At 38.8% G+C, this 22,249-nt stretch overlaps 1 protein-coding gene across 2 annotated transcripts in view; it reads right to left on the minus strand.

Annotated features, from left to right (window-relative positions):
- Positions 1–22,249, minus strand: part of arid5b (AT-rich interaction domain 5B) — a 75,048-nt gene that overhangs the window by 19,938 nt on the left and 32,861 nt on the right. For both annotated transcript variants that reach the window (XM_076891534.1, XM_004551416.6), the window contains 2 exons: positions 21,639–21,869; positions 1,291–1,454 (listed from right to left, as the gene is read on the minus strand). In XM_076891534.1, coding sequence (XP_076747649.1) covers positions 1,291–1,454; positions 21,639–21,869 — 395 coding nt within the window. The remainder of the gene's footprint in view (positions 1–1,290; positions 1,455–21,638; positions 21,870–22,249) is intronic.

Here is a 22,249-nt window from a genome sequence, read left to right on the forward strand (position 1 = left end):
ATTTCTTGTTTCCAGTTTCCTCCATCGACTAACATGATTTCAGAATGAGTTGAGTGCTTCTCATTGGTGGAAACTGTTCTTAGATTAAAATATGAAATAACCCATTAATAACCCAATTTAAGATTACACTGTACCTGGTAAGAGGCTATTATGAGGAAAGTGACACAGACAAAAAAGTACCTCTCAACAAAAGATCCTATCATAATATCATAATCTATCAGTGATAAGTTAATCAGGTGAAATCACATTAGATTTAGGAAGAAGTCAATTATAGAAGTATAATCAGCAAATGCTGTCATAATAAAAATAATAATTTTTAAACAGTCTTCATTCCCCAGTCGTCCTTGCTTCATTTGTGTTGATTTGTGACATCCCTTTTTGTAGCACGTGGCCTTCGCAATCGTGTTGCTTTTTACACGTCCCGAATAGACTACACTGTTGCTGTGTTGGTCATTGTGTAGGAAAGTAAAGGTTATTCTGTAACTTAAGATTCAAGGACAACGTGGAAAGCAGCTGGTTGGCAACAAAAGCTGTGATCTTAACATAAAGCTAGTGGACTTTAAAGTTACTATTTGTTGTATAATATCCTTATAATATGTCTTTTACAAATATTTATGTAAGTGTAAGCTTGTAGACTAGCTTACATGGCTATATGTTCTAAGGAAATGTAATATATGGTGTATGTATACCGTACAGGCAATGCGTGTAATAGACCTGCTGACTGGAGGATACCATGTCAGTGTCAATTTTTTGCTTTGCGTTGGCATGAAAAAGGTGTTTTTTCTCCAATAAAGTGCAGGAATGTGAAGTGGCAGAGCAGTTCCTCTCAGAGCACCGAGTCCGCTCAGAGTCATGTGAAGGACGCTCTGCAGGCAACAGCAAACAGCTTCCCCACAATTTTAACTAAAACTGATAAATTACTGTCTTACTAAGCCTAACCATAACAGTGTGCAAGACTGCTTCCTCCAGGCCAATTTGAAGAATCCAGGGATCAAACCCTGAACCCCGTAATTATAGGACAACATAACTCAGAATCTGAGCCAAAGCTGCCAAAACAGTTCTAGTCTGTGTTTTTTTTATTTTTTTTATCTATAGGGTTATCTCTGGAGCATTCACGCATGCATGTACAGTGACACTGATGAGGCATCCTCTAGTGGACGCTTGTTACCGTGATATCGCAGCTGTTTTTATGGCAACACTTCTCCATTTTATTTTAAGAAATATTTGCTTTTAGCCCATGTCCCAGTTTTAACATGTAAATACTCCCTGAGGGAATGTAACTCATCTTACCTTGGTTGTAATTTTGCCCTCTGGACTAGAGGGTTCCTGTGCTGTCACTGCTGTCGAACCCTGGTTTGACCCTGATGACCCCTGACCCTGAGCCTGACTCTGGGAGTCTCTCCTCTGAGAGAAGGACAGCTTCTTCTTCCGAGGTCGCCCCTTCAGGTTGGGAGCTGACGGAAAGGGAACAATGACAATTAGATTTATCCATTTAGATGGAAATTTGCTTTTTAAAATCACTGAATACTTTCAGCTCTTTGTTGCCAACATCTAATTCTTTCATAATAATATACTTTGTTTTACAGGAAGAATAAAAAAAAAAGACTTAAAAAGAAAACGCCTTTTAAACCCAAATATGTATTTCTTGCCTGGGAACTTAGAGGGAGGGTATGACAGGAACATTTACAATCAGGGGAAAGGAATTTCACAGGCCTGCTAGCCTGTAGCTAATTATTTTTAAACTGGATTAGTGCAACATTGTGCTGAATGGGGTTGCAGCCTGCCAAATTGCTCCAATGTGCTAGTAAACACGATCCTCAAGTTCACTCCCAGCCTAAAAGAGAAACTCCATTTTAAATTCAGACAGATGTATTTTTAAGATTACAGATGAGGGCGTCATAACAGTCAGGCAGTTAGAATAATAATGAAAATGACAGATGCTGGTTAACCGAGAAACCCACAAAAGGGAAGAAATTTGAAACAGTCAGTTTGTGCTAAAAGAAATATTTCACACAGATGCTAGACAAACATAGCTTGTATTTTTTTCTAACCGCAACATATATAACATAAAAATGCTTTGTCTTGCCCCCCCGATTCTAAGCAACATAAATAATTACACTGTACTACAGCACATCAGATGAACTCATAATCATGACTCTATTTTTGGTTTCCCTCTGGTTAGTCTTCTCATGTCTTAAAGCTCAACGCTGTTAATTAAAAACACATGAACCTGCATGATAGGAGCTCTTTGTTTGAAAGGCTGGCAGATATAATTGCTCAGTTCACATTACACACACAATAAAGTATCTAAGCCCTCCAAGTCCTTTGTACACCCACGTTTATGTCAACCCGCAATTGTAATGTAACTTTTTGGCAGAGTGACTTGCCTCCTCGCAGCAACACAAACAGAGATAAGCTCAAAGGAGAGGGAAAGAAAAACTTCAAATATTCTAAGTTCAGTCATGTATTTCTCAGCGTCGACATTCTTTCTTTCCATCTGCAATGACAATTAAATCACATCCAAGGTTGTTCTCTGCCAAAAGGACTCTGTGATTATTTTTGTCGGATCAAATTCCCATCAAGAGAATGTTACAATAACACCAGAGCTGAATAAAACTAAGAGGCAGTCATTAAAAGGGTAAAATGATCACGACTCAGCAACCCATCACTTCATGTTGTTATTTTCACAACCGCTACGCTGCGGAGAAACAGCACAGGGAAAATTCCAAGGACATTTGTTGTGCATTTGTCATCTCTTTGGCACTAAAAAAACAAGTTTTCAACGCTGTAATCTTTACTTAGAAAGCGCTGGGTGTGTTCCTCCCTCCACTGTTTATCCACTTTGGTGCTTATCCGGCTCCTTTTATTCGGCCAATTACTCATTAATACTGAAAAATAACACATCTTATTGTATTTACTTATGTTTAATTTTGAAGGGTCATAGACATAAGCCATAAAATATCACAGTATGTTTCGTCTAAGCCAAATTGTGATGCTTAGGCTTTATGTAAGTAACACAAGCCATAAATATAAAGTAAAAAAGAAAATGAAAGCTTGAGATGACTAAGAAAACATATCTCATAGAGAACAAATATAAGAGGAGTTATTATGACTGCTTGCAGGTTTGAATCCAGATTTATCCTCCAACATGTGACATTAGATTTAAACAAACATCGCAGGTCCGAGTAAGGTCACACACTCAGTGTGGTTCTGTTTTTAGTCCAATCACTAACCTCGCTGACACCATACACTGAGTTACATAACCTGCCTGTCTGTTTACATTTTTCATCAAGTCAAATACTGCTGCGTAAGAAAAAGCTGCAATTACTGCAAAACGCTGCTGCATAACACTCTGCAACAGGGCAGGGAGTGAATCTGAATTCAGTGACTTATTGACAGAGGCCAAACAGAACACATTTAAACCAGCCAGGCAGATGCTGCAGATAGGGGTTAAATGGTGCATTCATGTACTTTTGTAAATATACAGAAACAAGCACACAAGGTCAAGTAAAGGCAATTTTTCTGTGCTGCAGAAGAAGCGCTGATCTGCTCTCCTCGTGGCAGAGTTGCGTAAGGGAGGAGTCATCAGCTTTAGAATAACACAAAGAAAATAAGACGTGGACTGACTCTGTGCAGATCGATTTTGTCGAATGGAAACACAGACATTTATAGTCTGTAGAAAAACAAAGCCAACATCACAAGACGATGATTTTACAGCACCCTGGGAGACGTGGTATTTTTAACACTCTGTGGGCATTAAGTGTTTTTGTCAATGTACTAGAAAAGAACGAGATCATTTAAGCACACTTGATACTTCCCCTCTGCAAGCCAAATATGGACCTTATAATCATACACCAAAAATGGATGCTGACCAAGCTTCCCCTTAAGTTAATAATTTCTTACTTTGTGGCTTTCTGCTTATTTGGGAGACATGCACTGAAGTGACCAGAGGACTCTTTCCTAGTCCCCCATAAAGCCCTAAGGCATACTGCTAACACATGCAGACACACACATACACCATCACCAGACACTGGTGTTATAGTAAAACAAAAAATAGTGACTAAATTCATATATATGGATAAGGGTTATTCCCATCATGAGCCACGAAAGTCACAATGACTTCAGCACAGAGAAGCACAGGATGAACACTTGATCTCAGGATGCAGCTGAATGCTTTTAACAGCTTTAAAACATTGCTTTGTCTAATAATTTCTACCCCCTCAGATTCAATTAGACACAGCCCTGGCACCTCTGTTTCATTGCTATTCAGCTGATGTCATTGATAATGAAAAACTCATTAGAGACAGCTCAGGAAGGGTTCTGACGGTTCTATGCATCAACAGAGGCGAGCCACAGGGAACCACAACAAAATGGACTGATTGATTGAGAGGCTGCTGTGAGTAGAGAGACATATCAAGCCAACTGGAGAATTCAAGTGATGGATGTCTCAGTTGATAAAGCTCACAAAGCTGACTGAAAAAGTGCAATATCTGCATGCTCACTTAATGAACAGGAGGGTGGCTTCACAGATCCTCTTTAAAGTAGTTGGACAAATGATCACGCTGATGGGCTGCATGGGCCAAATAATTGTGCTGTGCCTGTTTTTGTATTTGTTTGGCAAACTGAAATTAAAGGCTTAGAGGATAGAAAAACACTTTGATGTGCTTTACAGGATTAGTGGCCAACTCATCCTTTCATTTGGCACTTTGGAGTAACACTTATGACAGAAATAATCACTTACAACTACAGATGTGTGCAGTGGTTTCCTAATTTTAGCCACACCAGCAATATCGGTTAAAAGAATGGCAATTTTGGTCAGCTGAAAGATCAGTTCACCACTTTGGCACAGATGAAACAAGACAAAACAGCTAAACAGAGGAAATTTTTAAAGATGTTGTTAAAGGTTCACATGGATAACAATAATTTTGACTGAAAGTCCTCGACAACTGCAAAAAGTTTGGTACAGACTAGATTTTTAACTTGCTATTATCATGGTAAAAAATACAATAAAGTTTGATTAGGCTAGAAAAGTACACAAAGGTGGCAGAAAGCATCTAATCCCATAAATTAAGGTTATTCTTTAATGGGAATCTTGATTGTATTACCATAAATGTGCAGTCATACAGAAAGAGTGGGAGTTACTCACGCCTTTGTTTTCTAACACTAGTACATTTCCATGTTATTGTATTGTTTAGCCTGTTACATTATTCCATTGTTAGGTGGTTGCTAGGCAAGATGACGACATAATAGATCCTGCATTATGAAAGTTTTTGTGGGAATAATTGAGATGTTACCGTCATGAAAAAAGAATGACAGACTGCTTTTCTGAGGTGTTACAGTTGCATAAAGCTTCAAATGGGTCATTTTAGCCCATTTGTAGGTAGTTGCTAGGCAACATGATGACATGATATTATCTGATATAGATAAGAACCTCCAGGGGACGAAGATGTTCCTGTGTGCCAATTTTGGTTGCTCAACTCCTCATTGTACGCGAGGCAAACAAACAAACAGATTTCATGTATTATAGTAAGAAGATTATAACATGCATACTGACACAATGTCACCACTTCATTTTTTCAATATTAAAGCTACATTTCTCATGGCACCCCTTGCATTTTTTCTCTGAAGCTATTTTCAAGTCAAAAGTTGAATCTACTGTTTTTCTTAATGACCAAAAACTCCTTATACAACATGTTGTTAGCACCACTGTAACTGCCTCGGGGAACTACACAGTGTGGTAGACTTACGTTAATTTACAATCATCCTTGTAATCTTATTATGCAAATATACAACGAGGATGCTATAAATGTTGATCATTCATTTTATTGACATTTACAAAGGTCAAGCTGAAATAAATCATTAGTAAAAACTGTTCAGAAATGCTACAAAGTTTCAAATGACAAACTAAACACTTATCTGTGGATTTTCTTGTTCAGTTCACTTTTAAGTGCTATAAATGCTTGATTTTTTGCTTTAGTGTTAATCCTTTTAATTATTACAATGCAGGGATTTGTTAGAGGAGCATTCATGACCAACAGTCACCTATTGTTTCTTTTTATTTCAGTGTATTTTACACCCAGTTTCAGGTTAACTATGATAACCTTATTCAGCTCAATAAATAACATTTTTTTTCAACTGTAGACAAGTTAAATGATAATTTCCCTCCTGAAGTGATGACTGTTCTGACTCATCACATTTGAAAGAGGAACATATGAGAGTTTTTATCCCCCAGACAAACTGCAATTGGGGAAGAATGCCCCATCTACGCTTTCATGAAACCAGACTCCCACTCATGCCTCTGCGCACATCCTTAATTCTACAGTTGAACTTCAACTACATCTAACTTCAGCTAATGGGGTTCAAGTTCAAACAAAGAGGAGAGTGAGGATGAGTGTGGTATTTCAAGAACAAGCACCAGAAGAACATGTTTTGACATATTTTGTTGTCTTACTTGGTTGCAAATTCACTAAAGGCCTGACACCCACTCAGCAATTATCAGAATAGCCCGCAGCCAAAGGTAACATTCATGTTGCAATACAAGGCCTTGCCTGTACAGTACAGTATGTCCCCCTGGATAGAATATGGCAAAATGTAATTTTGAAATTATAATTAACGACATTTATGGACAGAATTCTTGATAAAAAAACCCAAAGAAAACAAACAAACAAAACCACAGAAGCACAGCAAACCAAAATAAAATTATGTAACATCCTGTTGATGAAGCTCTAAGCACATGCGGATCTTTAGAGCAAATATAGCATAACCACTCAAGTCAGTTCAGCAGCGCAGAGATATTGACGAGTGGAGTTATGTTCCAGAGCTTACAATCAATGGGAATTCTCCAAAGAGAGATCCTCTAGGTCAATTAGTTCAATAAGTAACTCCCTGATGAGTTACATGCTGAAGGTTCAGTAAATGTAAGGGCTTTTTTTTTAACTAAACACACTGTAAAGTTGTGAGAGAGAAGAGCTCTATCTGTGCAGGTGAGAAGCAGTCCTCAGGGAAGGATTTGTAAATGAAACTAAACTTGTGAATACGCCCACACTCAGACAAAGGAGGTCACTCAGGTCTGCTATACAAGCTTACAGTGGCGCATCGGAAATTTACCGCAAGTTATACAACATAAAGCACCGGGACAGACTCTTTGAGGACCGAGCAGCTGTATTTCCATGTATGCATAAAAAGATGCCACTGGAAAAAGGGGAAGTTTTTCAAACGGAAAACAGAAGCAGACTTAGAGAATTAAACAAAAAAAAAAAATAGAATAAAACTAAATATGACTCATAAGGAACAATAATAGCGGCTGTCACAATGCAAACAAAACAACCAAAGGTTAAAAAAAACCTGACAAATAATGAATAACACATGACAAATCATGATACAAAGTGCCCTCTGATACAACGCTTAAGACACAGACTTTAATCTGTAGAGCAGTGGAGCATTAAATGTGCGATCAGCGAAGTGATATTGCACTTTGGTGAAACATTTCAACTCCACCGGAGGCACAATGAAGTGACAAGGGAGGCTCTTAAGCAACAAACCAACAGTACCAGACTGATTCCTCAGCCAGCGATGACGGGCAACCATGTGTCTTCACTATATGTACGTCAAAGAGCTCAGAGTTTGGAGGAATTTCAAGTACTTGTTCTCAAGGACTGGATGTTTCTGACCACACTTTCATGGAAAAAGCACGTCTGGGCTAATGTTTCTTCCTCAGGCTCATCTCTGAGTCAATACCTTGTCTATTGCTCTTTTGGTATTTATGACACATATTGCCAGCAATTTTAATCAAAAGGTTCTCAAGGGGAATGCAATACACAACACCTAAGCACATTTGTACTACAACCTACTGCACAGGTCGCCGCTGCTTACCACAAATTAAAACAACAGTTATTTGCCTTTCAAGCTGGCAGTAAATCAGGATGTGATAGATTTGTTTTTTACCGAATACCACTGGATATTTAAAAAACACACATTCTCCACCCACACTCACTGTTTTGGTTTAAAAGACTCGCTTAAATCTCTCTCAACAGTGCCCTTCATCAGAGCTGGCTTTAATTATACCCACACACTCCTATTAGAAAAAAAAGGAAATTCTGATTCCTATCTTTAATTCCTAATTGTGACCGCTTTGCCCGTGTGTATGGACTGTAAGTGACTTTGCACTTGCAGTCTGCAGAGATTCCGAAAACACAAGCAGTCCTACCAGTTATCTTACACTATGACCATAATTTAAAAGTGATGGTATAATAGAGCGAAGCATCAACAAAGGGAAGAAAGGATCGGAATACTTTTACAAACATTCTTTGTTTTATGAGGCAACCAAGCAAACTAACCCAACACAGATTTCACAATATCATGACCGAAACCAAAACAGCTCTCTTGATTTTCCTCATGTAAAGCAGCATTAGATGCCTCCTCCTCGCCGCGATTATGCCGCGACTGAAGCTGCCGTCACCTTTCGCATACTAACATCAGGCACTTTTGACATACTTGTAATTCTCACTTTGTCACATCTGACAGCAGAGCTATTCCTCTGTTCCTACGCTTGAGGCACGTTTCTGCTCAGAGTCATTTGAGACACATAAACACACAGACAGACACACAAAAACTTTAATGAACAGCAATACTTCAAGCATCTCCATCGCTGCAATCATCAAAAATTACACAATGCGCCCACAGAGCGAGCGAGTGTGTGTGGGTGGACACAGTACACTGTTTTTATTAATCATCAAAACCTCCGTAGGTTGATAGATGATACAAGTGTTAATTAATTTCTCATAAATATACAGGGGAAGATTATCATTGATAAAGTGCAAAACATTTCACACAAAACAATCCAAGAGTGCGGCATTTCATACTAGGTCAACCTCAGGGGGATTTCACATCAGTAACACTGAAATATTTTCATCACCGCTATTGCCTGTTTTTGACTATGAATGCATCTGCAGCATAAGAAGATATTTTAATACTGCTGTGCCTGAGAGCTATTCTGAATTTAATGAGGAGGAATTATTTGGCTTCTTCCTAGGTATGATAATAGTTACACGTTACTGTTATTACAAAAACACATCTGAGCTGTGCCAAGCCTTTAAAAACAACAACAACAAACTCACCTTCCAATTTAACAGAGGGAGAGGAGAGCGAAAGAGATAAAAATCAGTAAACACAGCAAAGCCCAGCAGCAAGAGCAACAATTTCAAATTTTCACTGGTGCTGTGTTTGGTGAGAGTACCTGTATCAGGAACTTGCTCTGACTACTAACACACAGAAAATCACTGTAATACAAGGCTATTAGAGCATGGCCCGAGTAAAAAGCAGGGATTAAGCCGACCTGTTTCTAAAAGAGGTCTAACAACAGTCCCCCTGAGGTACAACCGACTCATCCCCAGGTCCTCGACAGCTTCTTGTAAACAGCTCTTTCTTTCCAACAGCACCTTGATTGACTCTGCTCGAAGCGTTTTTTAAAGAGCAAGCTTGCCCAAATTACACACACAAAGAAGCTTAGCCCATTATTGGGTTTTTTTTGATGTCTCTATTTTTGTCTGTGTAAATTTTTTTAAAACCTAATTCAGAGGAGGTGAAAAGAGGTTCACTTATCCTCTCCTTTTATTAGGATAATAGAAAAATGATTTAAATTAACAACATTAAATTGGAGACAATGTCAATATTATTATCTATGTAAAATATTCACTCTTCGAGGGAAATATCCAACTCCTTAGCTTCTAAGTGCTCAGCTATGTTTGCCATTTAGTGGGAAATTAGTAGAATAAAGTGAGTGCACAGACACAACTCATAGGGCTGGGTGGGTCATTCCTGGTAATCCCTTTCATATTTCACACAGCCAGTTGAATAAATGTTAACATGGAAATCTTTTTTTTTTTTATTGGCGAAGCAAGTCAAACACATGTGTACTGACCAAACACTGACAGTTGTTATTATATATGAAATGTAAAAAGCTAGAAGGAACAAACAAAAACAGCCATTTCGTTCATTTCATTATCTTGTTCATATCTTTAGAATCTATACTTAAAGAAAAACTAAAAGAGAAGTCAGGGACGAGTTTTAAACAGGTCCGGGCGGAAACGACGTAGGGAGGAGATGAATGGAGGCTTCTAAGAACTGAAGTTTTTATTTTCTTTGCACGTTATTGATAATGACAACTATTTACAGACCATAAAGTAATTAAGACAATTTACAAATAAAAAAGGGCGTGTGGGTTGTTGAACCTGTCGGAATTGGGTGTACTGTATACTGTGACTTATTTTGCTGTTGTGAGTCAACATTAACGCAACAACCTAGGCCCCAAAATAAGTTTTCACTGGAACTTATCCTACAGTTGGTCTGCCAATTATCCCAAGGATACACAGCCATGGCTGGAAGACTCCCAGTTCAGAGTATTTTTCATACTTTTAATTTTTCTGTGTTGTTATGGGCTGGGGAGCAACACCCAGCTACCTGCATGGTTTGGTACCACTAGTGGTCAGAGAAAAATCTAACTTGCTCTCTCTAATGTGCGCTTAATGTTAGTGCGATTATGTTAATATATTCACAATGCAAAGATGGGAATCCGTGTGAGATTTTTACCAGACCTCCTCTTCGTTTCCAACAACTCTGACATCCCGTTCCAGTCTATTCCCCCAATCCTATCATTTCCTATACAAACACCGCATTATATCGGCTACAGTCTGTTTTTATTTCCCTCAAAGACGATTCCCCTTAGCTAGCTGACTGACAGCTGTGTGTGTATGCATCATTATCTCCTTCACAGAGCCTGTCTGTTGCCATAGCCTGTGGCAGACCTCAATCACACAGTATTAGAAATGACTTCGGTTTCTGCAGAGTGCCCTGCTTTTGCCTGCTGCAGGTGAGCCACACATTATATGAGCCAGCCAGATATAAGTGAACTAGAATATCTGTAACTACAAACGTGTTAAATCAGATACTTGTGTTTATCTGATTTAGCCAGCAGAACATGACAAGACATAATCAGATGCTGATAATATTCCTGTTCCTGGAAGTAGAGGTTATGGAGGCCAATTAAATGGAAGAGAAAATTAGAAATAAAATGTTCTATGAAGCATCCTACACCTACCGAGAAGCAGATCGGGTCTGCGTGTTTTATCAAAAAGAAACAGTTGTCATCTTTTTGTCACATAAACTCATTTTTTTAAATTGTCTATGTAGGTGCAATTTACTAAAAGCTTAAAAGGAAGAGTGCAGTGTTTAATCTGAATTTAGCTGATGTTTTAAATGCTGGTCAGGTCTGCAGTGTTAGTCTGTGGTTTCAGCATACAGTCAGGTAATAAGATCCACAACAGAGGGCCTATGCTAATGCCTTTTTAGACAGTGCACAGTAGATAAATCATGTTTATAGATTGATATCCTCCTCTATGGCCTCTGTGAATATAACAAGATTGCCTCCAATTGCATCTAAATATGAGCTTTACGCTTGCAAACACACTGCATAATAAAATACCGCGCACACAGATATGGAATAAAGAGTCTCGCTTGCCATTTCAAACTACAGCCCACCACACTGGCTATTATCTGGTGTTTATTTTCTAATATGTGACTATACTGTAAAATGCTCTTTCTTTCTGTTAATCCTGACAATTTGTCAAATTTAAATCCAGCAGCAGTGCGCAGAACACATCAATTGAAAGTTAAATTAATTTTGTCCCCCCCTCCTTCTGCTGCCTGTTTTTGACTTTCTCCCACTCTCCTGCTTCTCCTATCTATTTCTCTTTCCTTTCTCTAATAAGTATGTGAGCGGTGGCAAATGTAATTACAAAGGGGTGGGGTTGGGAGGGGGTGCGTGTGTGTGTGTGTGGTGGTGGTGGTGGTGGTGGTGGTGGTGGTGGGGGGGGGGGGGGGGGGGGGGGCTGCTATGCATACACAACAAAACGCAACATTAAAAAGCTATTATCAGAAAAAAGAACATTTTGGCAGATATATGGCGGGGGGCAGATCTCGCCATATGTTTGTGGAGATGGGGACAACAAGTCAGGTAGTAATTATCAATCATCATCAGGAGAAACTGTCAAAAACGCTAGGCCGGGCACGCTCTGACTAGTGTTGCCATGGAGACAAGCCCACATCCCTCTAAGTGTGTGTTTACCAGGACATTAAAAATACTCTCCCATATTTTTATCTCACACTTATAAAATCATGTAAATCGTTCTCTTGGCCTGCAGAGTCATGAGGGCTCAGTGTGTGTGTGTGTGTGTGTGTGTGTGTGTGTGTGTGTGTGTGTGTGTGTTAAAGATTTCCTGACAAGTCTCAGGAGATTTTTAAGGGATAAAACTGAGGAAAAATAATTCAGTTAAGGTTAGGGGTTTTGGTGGTACACCAATTTCCCTGTCTTGGGTTTTGGCATTTTAGGGGTTACAATTAGCAGATGTAAATGGAATATTCTCACCATAGTAATGAAAAAAGAAAGTGTGTGTATGTGTGTGTGTATTTGCCAGTAATGAGCTCATTTTTGCAACCATACTGTTGCTGTACACAGACTCTCTATTCAGACTGTCACTATTCATATTCCTCAGCCTAGCAGAGAGGACATTCTCCCAAACCATCATGACTTTGTCAGTTTAAATTTTACATATTTCATTCTCTCTTTTGCATAGCCTACTTCAGTCCCCCCCCCCCCCCTTTACATGCACTGCATGCCTTTAAATCAAATGTCACTACTTGCTACACAGGCTATTCATTCCCAGAACAGTGCAAGTGTGACTTTTCGCAGAATCACACATGAGGAATGTTTCTGGAGCGTTTCCAAGCATTTCTATCGACAGTGGTTCCTTCAGATGACACTTTTCATGTGAACTCAATCCATTACCCTTTAGAAATCGGGATTTATTTTCACTTAAAGCCAGCTCTGAAAATTAAATACATAAGCAAGTAAACATAAAAGCAATTTAGGGGAAACTGGTGTAAGTGCATCGTGAATTTTCCTGCTTTATTATGGCAGTCATTTTGAAAAAAAAGGAGTAGTGTTCTTAATTCATTATTTGTGCGCCGTTGTGCATGCTCCCCCTGGGGAGAAGCAACATTACTCTTTCATCAGATCAAATGAAGCGAAGCCGTGCCGTTCCAGGAAGAGCCAATTAAACAGTTCAAAGAAGTTTATTATTGCGATGGATTATGAAATCATTCTCATCGGATTCATTGGGGTGTGTGTTTCAACAGGGGTGTGAATGTGTGTACTTTAGCACTGCGCAAACTCATAAAGGCTGTCGACTCAAGCTTTCCATTTACAAAGTAAATAGGGAATTATGTTACAGTGTTTCATGTTTTACAAGGGAAATCTCACAAACTTAATTTATAGTCAAAATAAGCCGTAATTACAGGAAGAAACTCTTTCCTTCTCGTTTCTTCCTTCACTCTTTCCTTTTTCTCTTTCATTTTATCCACCTCATGTGATTGCCTCATGATGGCAGCGTCACCTGTTAAGTACTTATTAACAGTGGGTTTAATCTTAACCCAGCGCCCCTGACTGACACATATGCTGAGGAATGCAATGACCTCTGACCCCGGTGAACCAAATAATTTGATTTATCTCAAGACCCATATGCACAGTATAAATTTTATGCATGGTATATATTAAAAAAAAGAACTGATACTGGCTCAAATCCAGCAAGGCACAATGTCTTTCTGGTCTCTCTGTGTTGATTTAAACTGTAATAAGTCATAACGCAGTTTTTCTGTCAGGACAAAAACACTACAGCACAATAAAAGCTGTAAATATCTGACAAGTGAACATGTCACCTCAGCTTTTTACTGTGCCAAAGTGTTGGCAAGAGCTCTTAATGGCCATTGTTCCAGGAGAGGAAATTAAAAAATAAATCCCTTTTTGCAAAGAAATGTTAAGAGGACGCAGAGGGACTGCCCCAAATACACACACCCCTGTTGTTCCAAGAGTGGCAAATGTAAAACAGAGTCAAAGTTACATAATGTGGAGGATTTGCTAAAAACGGGATAACGTTCAAACGCTTCCACATCATTGATACTGACAGACTGCAGCAACAACTCAGTAGGAGTGGGGCTCAAAAAAAAAAAAATACAGTATTTCAATTTGGCTTTTGGAGGGAGGGAGAGGGAGATAGACAGAGGGAGGGAAGGGGGGGAGGGAGAGAGAAAGAGAGGGAGAGATGAAAGGGAGCAGTGGATAAGCTTCAAGGCTTATCCTATTCATTACTGGAGGAAAAAAAAATCGTAGCATCGACCTATAAATAAATGAATGCCAGGATAAACACGAAGCCCATACATCAATAAAACATATGTATTCTAATAGATCACGCTCTAGTTACACTTGATGGGATCGAGTCAGCCAATGAGCCCAATCATAGGGACTTTATCATTCTGCAAAGCTACGCAGCATTAGGCCGTGGTGATTATAAATAATCATCATTCTCATAACAAAATAGACCAATAGATACTTTCATCTTTGTTCTCTTTTTCTTTTCCTTGTTTATATGCTACTGTGTTTAAGGCATTCAAATTAATTCTCAAATCTACAAACAAACAAACAAACAAAGAAAAGGAAAACAGGACAAGTTATCGCCTCTCTTTGTATTTTCTTTTTAGTAAATAGTTGCATATTCATAAGGAAAAAAATTAACACATTTGTAAACAAATGTCTAAAACTGCAGCCAGCACCGCCTCTGTTTAAGCACTCTCCTTTCCAAGAAACATCTGGGTCACTTTGAACAAAAAAAAGAAAAGAAAAAAAATCTGGAAACATCAATCACATTCACCGCATAGTGTATAATCCTCACTTTGCTGCTGTCGTGTATCAGCGGTGCAACAATGATTTTTGACGTCACTAAAAGTTACACAAGCCTTTTTTAGGGAAACAGCCGGCAACAAGTCTCCACCTACACAGAGATATTGAACACTTAAACCTGACTAAAAGGCTGCATTCAGGACGTGTTTCCACACCGGAGCCTGACTCTGTAAACAGCGTTTTCAGTTACACGTATGAGTCAGACTTGCTCACCCCAGGTTGCAACATGCTATTCTGTACATTTATATTAGGGAATTTCAGAAGTTGTATCACATCTCACATCTGGCGTTTATGAAAATCTGACTCTCAGTGTGTTGTTTTTATCACATTTAACTCACAATAAACCGATTTATCAATTGAGCCATTACGAATGAGGTCAAGCTAACCTCCTCAGCTCAAGTGTAACGTAATACATAAAAAGCATTGCATTTTATTTAAGAAAAAAAAGTTAAAAATAAATCGTTTATAAACTTAGAAGAGCTCGAGGAGGTGCTTTTTCATGTGTGCATTAAATATAATTTATTTACCAGATTTTTCCCTTTAATTCCTGGAAGCTGTCAACATGAAGACAATTGCACATACATGTTGCAACATACTTGTTATTGGCAATCATTTGCACTGAGCATTTCATCACTTTATTATTATTTTTTCCACTGTTAACATCTTGTGGTTCTGCTATTACAAGTAGGAGCCAGTCTGAAGTCATTCTTTTGTGATGCGTTCAAAGACGCTACGGCATCCAATGTGTAAGACTCTGCCCCCTCTTAAAACACTCCATTCAAAAATTACAATGTGCTGACAGGAAAAGTTCACCTGGAAAAAACCGCAGAGGGAAAAGCATAATAAGAACTTAGACTGATTTAAAATAGTTTAAGGCGGGTTAACTTTGAAATCTTGGATGTCAGAGTTTCCATAAATGCAGCAAAAAGGGGAGATTTCCAGACAATCACTCCTTGCAGCTGCAATAACATGTGATGACAGCATGAAAATGAGATGGTGACTAAATATTTCACTATAGGATCAACTGCATAAAAGAAATTTTATGCTTCTACAAACCAATTTTCATTGTCACTGCATTGAAATCAAATTTATGTTTTGTCAGTATATGTCTGTTGATACAGACCTCATATTTCATGACAGATTAACAGCTTACGAGGATTTCCGCTGAAATGATAGCAGCCCTTTGCTGTTTATCAACCATTCAGCATTTGATTGATGTGCATTTCTATCATCTTTGTGGAAAATTACTGACTACATTAAAATATAAGCATTCAACTATGAGGAGCAGGTGACAGTTTCCCACTCATTATGCGTAAATCTTCACCACATATAAGAGCCAGAAGTAGCATGAGTGTAGGGGCAAACCCAGGGCACAAAACAAGAACCGCCCCCATGCTCAGTGGTTATGATGTGCTTTGAACTATATGTCATTGATGCACTCAAAAATGAAGCAAATGAATTGGTATAATGCTGAAGTAAGACATGAATGTCCTTTTTTCTCCAAATATCCTCCATCAGCTCCTTCGCTGACAAACCTTTTGCACTGGAAATAAAAGCTAAGCTTGTTCCCCAAAGCTACTTATTTATCTATGTTACATTTTGCTATTAATAGATAAGTAGTAATGCAAAGCCATATGTGTAGAGCTGCTGTGTTGCTGATGACATAAGAGGGATAATACAAAACAATTGTGCCTTACACGATAGAGAAGTGCTAATGCTACCGATGCCAGCGGAGGAAAGTGGTTTTAGTTAAAATAGCACAGTGGCATTTATTCTGACGTGCATACCATACACATTAGATACGATGAAACACAAGCCTAGTATATATTAAAGCTATATGTGAGTAATTTAGGTGCTAACAAAGTAAAAATATACAACTTTCACATCTTACACAAGGACATTGCAATGTGCGTTGTCATGTGTAAGTGATCTTTCACCAGATGTTCACTTTGTTTTTATATACAGTTCATGTCCTGATTATGAAATGTGACTATACAGCCACAGCATGTCCTCTGTCCTCCTCTAAAATCCTCCTCTACGGCCTCTGTATACCATGACATATGGACAATGAAAAATTCATGGGCCGTGGTTAACACAAATCTGCAGAGGAGATAGCAAAACATGAGCTTAGCAAGCAATTTGCCTATTACATTGACAGACGGAGCTGTCGTGGGACGATATTGGCATATGCATATTTCATCTAATCAGATTTCATGTTTAAAGAGCAGCGAGAAAGTGGTTCAAGTTGTGGAAACAATGACATCATGCTGTATGTTCATCTAGTGACCCAGCCCAATCAAGCTAGAAGGACTCAATGTTTTCAAAGATTGTATCTCAAAAAGCACAGGTTCAGGATTTTAGGCTGTTTACTTACTATAGATTCACTCATTTTTTTCCCTCCGTGTATGTCAGCATCAGTTCAGTTCAAATGTTTCTTTTGTTCCTGTCAAACACAGACACCACTGACTCTGACATGCAGAAAAACCTCTTAAAAGCACACAAAGCTCAACTAAATTCAGCCACAGATGCATTAAACCAGCGCTCATGCACCGCAGTACAAAAATAGATTGTAAAATATTGTGTGTGATTGGTGCATCTGGACAGCATTAATATATTGAAGCAATAAATTGTTTTTTTATACTCCTCCCACCCTGGAGGATTACAAAAAAAGAAAAAGGGATTCCAAAGGATTGCAATGAAAATGTTTCTTTTTGATAAAAATCAAATCAGCAATGACTGAGATGTATTTCAAAGAAAAACAAAGCTGATAATAAAATATATAGATTCTGTGCCAAGACCTGGAGCATATAGGATAAATGTGAGCAAGCCAGAGAAGGAGGAGGAAGAGGGTAACTCCTCTCAACTGCTTTGCCTCAAAAAAGTGATTGCCTCACTAACTCTCAGAATACTGTTGATTTAAGCAATGTGCACACCAGGAGTGTTAGGTTTCTGGAGGTGGGTGGGGGGGTGGAGAAGGGAGCGGAGAGGAAGGTCAGCAGTTTGGAAGCATAACTTGAGAATCCGAGAAACCGGGAAAAAATGGTGCTTGTAATATTTTCCAAAACAGACGGCCATCTTGTTTAAATATATCATATACAGCACCTCTAGGTTGAGTTTACAAATGTTTATGTTATTGCCTTGTAGCACATACTGCGTCCCTGCCAAATTAATGTGAGTAATACTCAACATAACCAGGACAGCTAATAACAAATACCTGACCCTTGTCATCTGTCATTCAGCGCTATTTATGGCTTTTTCTCAAGGCATTTTATTCCAGCACAGTCTGTCATTACTCTTAGCTTTATATAAGAGATCGTTTTTCTTTGAGTGTGTCAGTAAGCACACAATAAGTAAAAATATCTGCACTGGCAACGTTTAATGCATAACTTAAATTTCCTGTCGTACGACTGTGCAGTGTTAATATTACATTCCTCCTGGCAAGAAATTAAATTGGGGACACAAAGTAGCATGGGTATAATCAATCCACGTTGGCAGAGAATGCATGATAATTATAAACAAAATCTGTGTCATTCCCCGCGAGGAAAGCAGCTGCAGGGGTGACAGGCGATGCTGAACATGAATATGGATCACAGGACTAAAGATCTGGTAACTGACGCAACCCCGGTTTTGCTCGAGCTGGCTCAAAAGCAGGGACGCTGGTAGTGACGTGGATGAAAAAAAAAAACACGAGCTTGGATTGAGTCCGATGAAGAACGTTTCTGATTAATGTCGTTAATACACCAGGAATAACTCTGCACCATCTCCGCACCTTAGTGAACTCCAAGCAAACGCAGAAGAAATGAAAGCCATTATATAGACAACAGCAGCCCAAGTACGCTAATGTTTCATTATCATCTCTTTAAATGCAGATAAATGAGAATGAGAGTGCACTGAACATGCTCAAATAAAACGACATATGCTGCTTATTAAATAATCATCCCCTACATGATTATGTTGTACATGCACATATTGTAGTGCTCTGTTGAATCCGTAACCAGGATGCCAAGAATAGACTGGATTTCACCACCATCTGACGGCTGCATTTCACACACTTCTATACCAAAAGGCTCAGTTAAACTCTTTTTTTTTGCCCTCTCGTCTTCTTTACCTCCTGAGGTAGCTTGACACACTTTCATGAATTAGCCTAGACAAGATGGACAGCTATTACAGCTGCCACAGCAGATTTAGCTGAATCCAAAAGGTCAGAATTAGCATTGAGAGAAGCACAGGAAGAAAAAGTCCTAAAATTGTTCCCCGGATCAATTTCTAACATTTTAATATTTCACAGCAGCACAGTATTCCTTCTTACGTGTCCACTGTGCTAGTATTTATCGTAATAAAGGTGGATTTAATATGGCGTTTATAGCTGCTTTTTCATATGGAGCCTATAAATGGGAGAAGAACTTTACTCAGCAGCTGTGTATATGTGCAAAAACCCATGCGTGTGTGTTTAGGCCTACAAGTAAGACACCCTTGAGGCTTTAACTCACCTGCCAGAGTGAAGAAAATTACTTAGCTCTGCTGTTTTGAAACAAATCACAATCAAGTCTCCTAGCAGCAATTCCAGCAGAAATAAAGCTCTGCTTCAAAACTAGTAAACCCTTAAGTGAAGAACATTAGAAATCTGGTTGCCTTAGTCAAAAAAATAGTGGAATTCCTTTAGGCTATGAAAATAAACCTTTAGCTTAAATGTGGCTCACAGAGGAATGGTATTATTGAGCCAAGTGAATGAGCAACAGCCGCCACAGGATGTTAGCGTTACTATTCATAACTTATTTTTCCTATGCCTAAAACCGTTTTCCCTTCTGGTCTCACCTCTGCTGCTCTCTTAAAATGCAATTACCTACTGGCAAATTTACAGGAAAAGAAAAACAATGACTTTTGACCAGAGGAGTCGTTAATGTGAATGTCAAACCGATGCTGCACAAGAACCCGCTGAGCAACCGAGCAGAGGAAATATATAGAGAGAGATGAATCACTTTAATCCTTTGTTTTAGACCAACTCTGGGTTTAATACATGGATTCAAGAGAGGCAAGGAAAGCGGATTGAATGGCAGACAGACATGTTCCAGCACTTCAAGACTCTTCTCCGGAAACGTTGAATGCTTTCCATAGGTGTGACTGATGAGGATGTTTGAACAGTAGACACTAAATAAACGCAAATATACTGAAAATATGTCAGAAAGCAAAAGGTGATTCCTGATTCCTCTCTTGGTTCTAATTATGTAACGTAAACTAAAAAAGCATTGATCAAAAGTACATTTGGTTTCAAAGTAAAGGGCAAACACAGGAAACAAACAAGGGAGTGACGTGTTATGAAGACAAATCACAGCTTTGAAAAACATAAAACGTTATTATTTTTATATTTATTTAATTATAAACCAAGTCAGGTAACAGGTATAATAAAAGGTGTTGAAAAACTTTTTTTGGTATCAATATCAATCCAATCCTCTCTTAAACAACTAAGCTTTTAGTGATATATTAGTGGATACAGCATACTATGTGACGAATACGCCCTAACAGCAGGGATCTCGGTTATGCAACACAATTTCTGTCATTTAACTTTTTTAGCTTTTTTAGGGAACTTTTAGTATAATTTCTGATTTGTCAGCACCATTCAAACATTCATACTCTTATATATTCATTGCATAATAAACTGCACAGTTGCACTCGTCTGTTTTGCTTTTTCCTCCTCAAGCATAACTCCACAAACCTGACAAGATGACAGCATCGGTGACAGGTCTCACTCATGTTCTTGCTAACATTTACTCGACTTACACGGCTCTGGTGATTGCTCTCTTTATGGCACGTCACTCAAAGCGTTGTTAAGCATTTGCTCGACAGTTTAGGCAAATGGGCTGCGTTTAACTGTTTGTTTGTCTTTTTATTTGATATTCACTCCAGTGATTTTGGCGGGTGTTGTGCCAATACAAACACCAACTATTGGTCCAGCTCGGCCCTAATTTTACATTTTCAAGAAAAAAACTAAATAAAATCTAGTTATTTAAAAGTTAAATAGCATTCCAGTGTCCTAACACGTCGTACTATGTGAGAGAAAGAGATCTGAATCAATGCAGCAGAGCCGAAGGTGCGGTCTTATTCTCCTTTGTGCCAAAATCTGGCACCGACATTACCCGCATTCAAATTAGCCACTGACAGTTTGGAAATGTGGGTCTGTTATGTTAATGGCAGTTAGCGTCATGAAGCAAATTCACAGAAAGATAAGCTCAGTTTGTTTTAACTCCACGCCCCCAGATGTGCTTTTGTCACTTTCAAAATTCACATTCAACAAGTCAACTGAAGTGATTTCACTTTAATGTTCAAACTCAGCCTATTGAAAAATTCCTTGTCAGAAAGCCAAGCAGGGCTGTTTTTCTCAGCTCATTAAATCCTATATTTTTTTCACAGCACAACAGTATTTGGCATGGGAACCAGAATAATTCACTGGCTCTGTTTTTCTTTGTCCTCTGATGGACTTCGTTTTGATAGGCAGCCCTTAACAAGTGAAAATATTAAATGAACTAAAGTACTTTTTCACCATTTCACAATTTTCACACAATGGAACTAAATTACTTGGCCCAAAATGCCAATTTCCCACTAAAAGCAGACTTGAACAAATGGTCTAGGTAACCAAAATGACATAATTGGGAGTTTGAGATGAACCGTACTGTGAGAATGAGTTTTAAGAGCATGCGTATGTTCAAAGATCAGGACATGATGAGTTTGATGTTTCATGGGCCAACACTCAAAGTTCCATAAACTGGCACTATAATAGCTGCTGGCATTCAAGATGAGCTAATATGATAATGTATCTAAAGGCTACAATCAAATCTCCAGCTGCCACACTCACCAAACTCGTCACAGATGCTCTCATTCTGCAGCAGGGTGGGGTGTTCGAAGGTGTCCCGGCAGTACAGGATCCTCGTGCTTCCATCCAACGCAGCAATGCCGCCCAGCGCCAGCACCGTGTGGTCTATGAGCAGAGAGGACGGCTGCTCTCTGAGCCGTGCCAAAACGGAACGGTAACGACAATACTGAGGGTAACTGAGGACTAAAACCTTGCGCCCATCTTCTTCCTGGCCTGGAAAACACAACAAAAAGGCACGGAGTTAGAAGGGCCACAGAGGTTACACATACTTTAATTTGACATTGAACTGTAACTGTTTTGCTTTTTTCAAGTGCCCCTCTAAGAGTTGTAGAGAAGGGCAGCACTTAATTTTTACAGAACACATCCACTCTTCCATTTCTCTTCGGCTTTTATGATTTCATTCTAGCTCATCGATCATTATTCGGCTACTTTTATATTCAAGCACATCTACTGCCAGTGTGCTGTGAATATGAAATTATCTGTAATCTCAGACTTTGTCCTAATGAAATTTTATTTGATTCACAATAAAACCAAGGAGGATCAATATGTAAACCAGCAGAACAAACTTAATACTTTATTTTGTTTCAAGAATT

Source organism: Maylandia zebra, linkage group LG13 (genome assembly GCF_041146795.1).
Source record: "Maylandia zebra isolate NMK-2024a linkage group LG13, Mzebra_GT3a, whole genome shotgun sequence".
Taxonomy (NCBI): domain Eukaryota; kingdom Metazoa; phylum Chordata; class Actinopteri; order Cichliformes; family Cichlidae; genus Maylandia; species Maylandia zebra.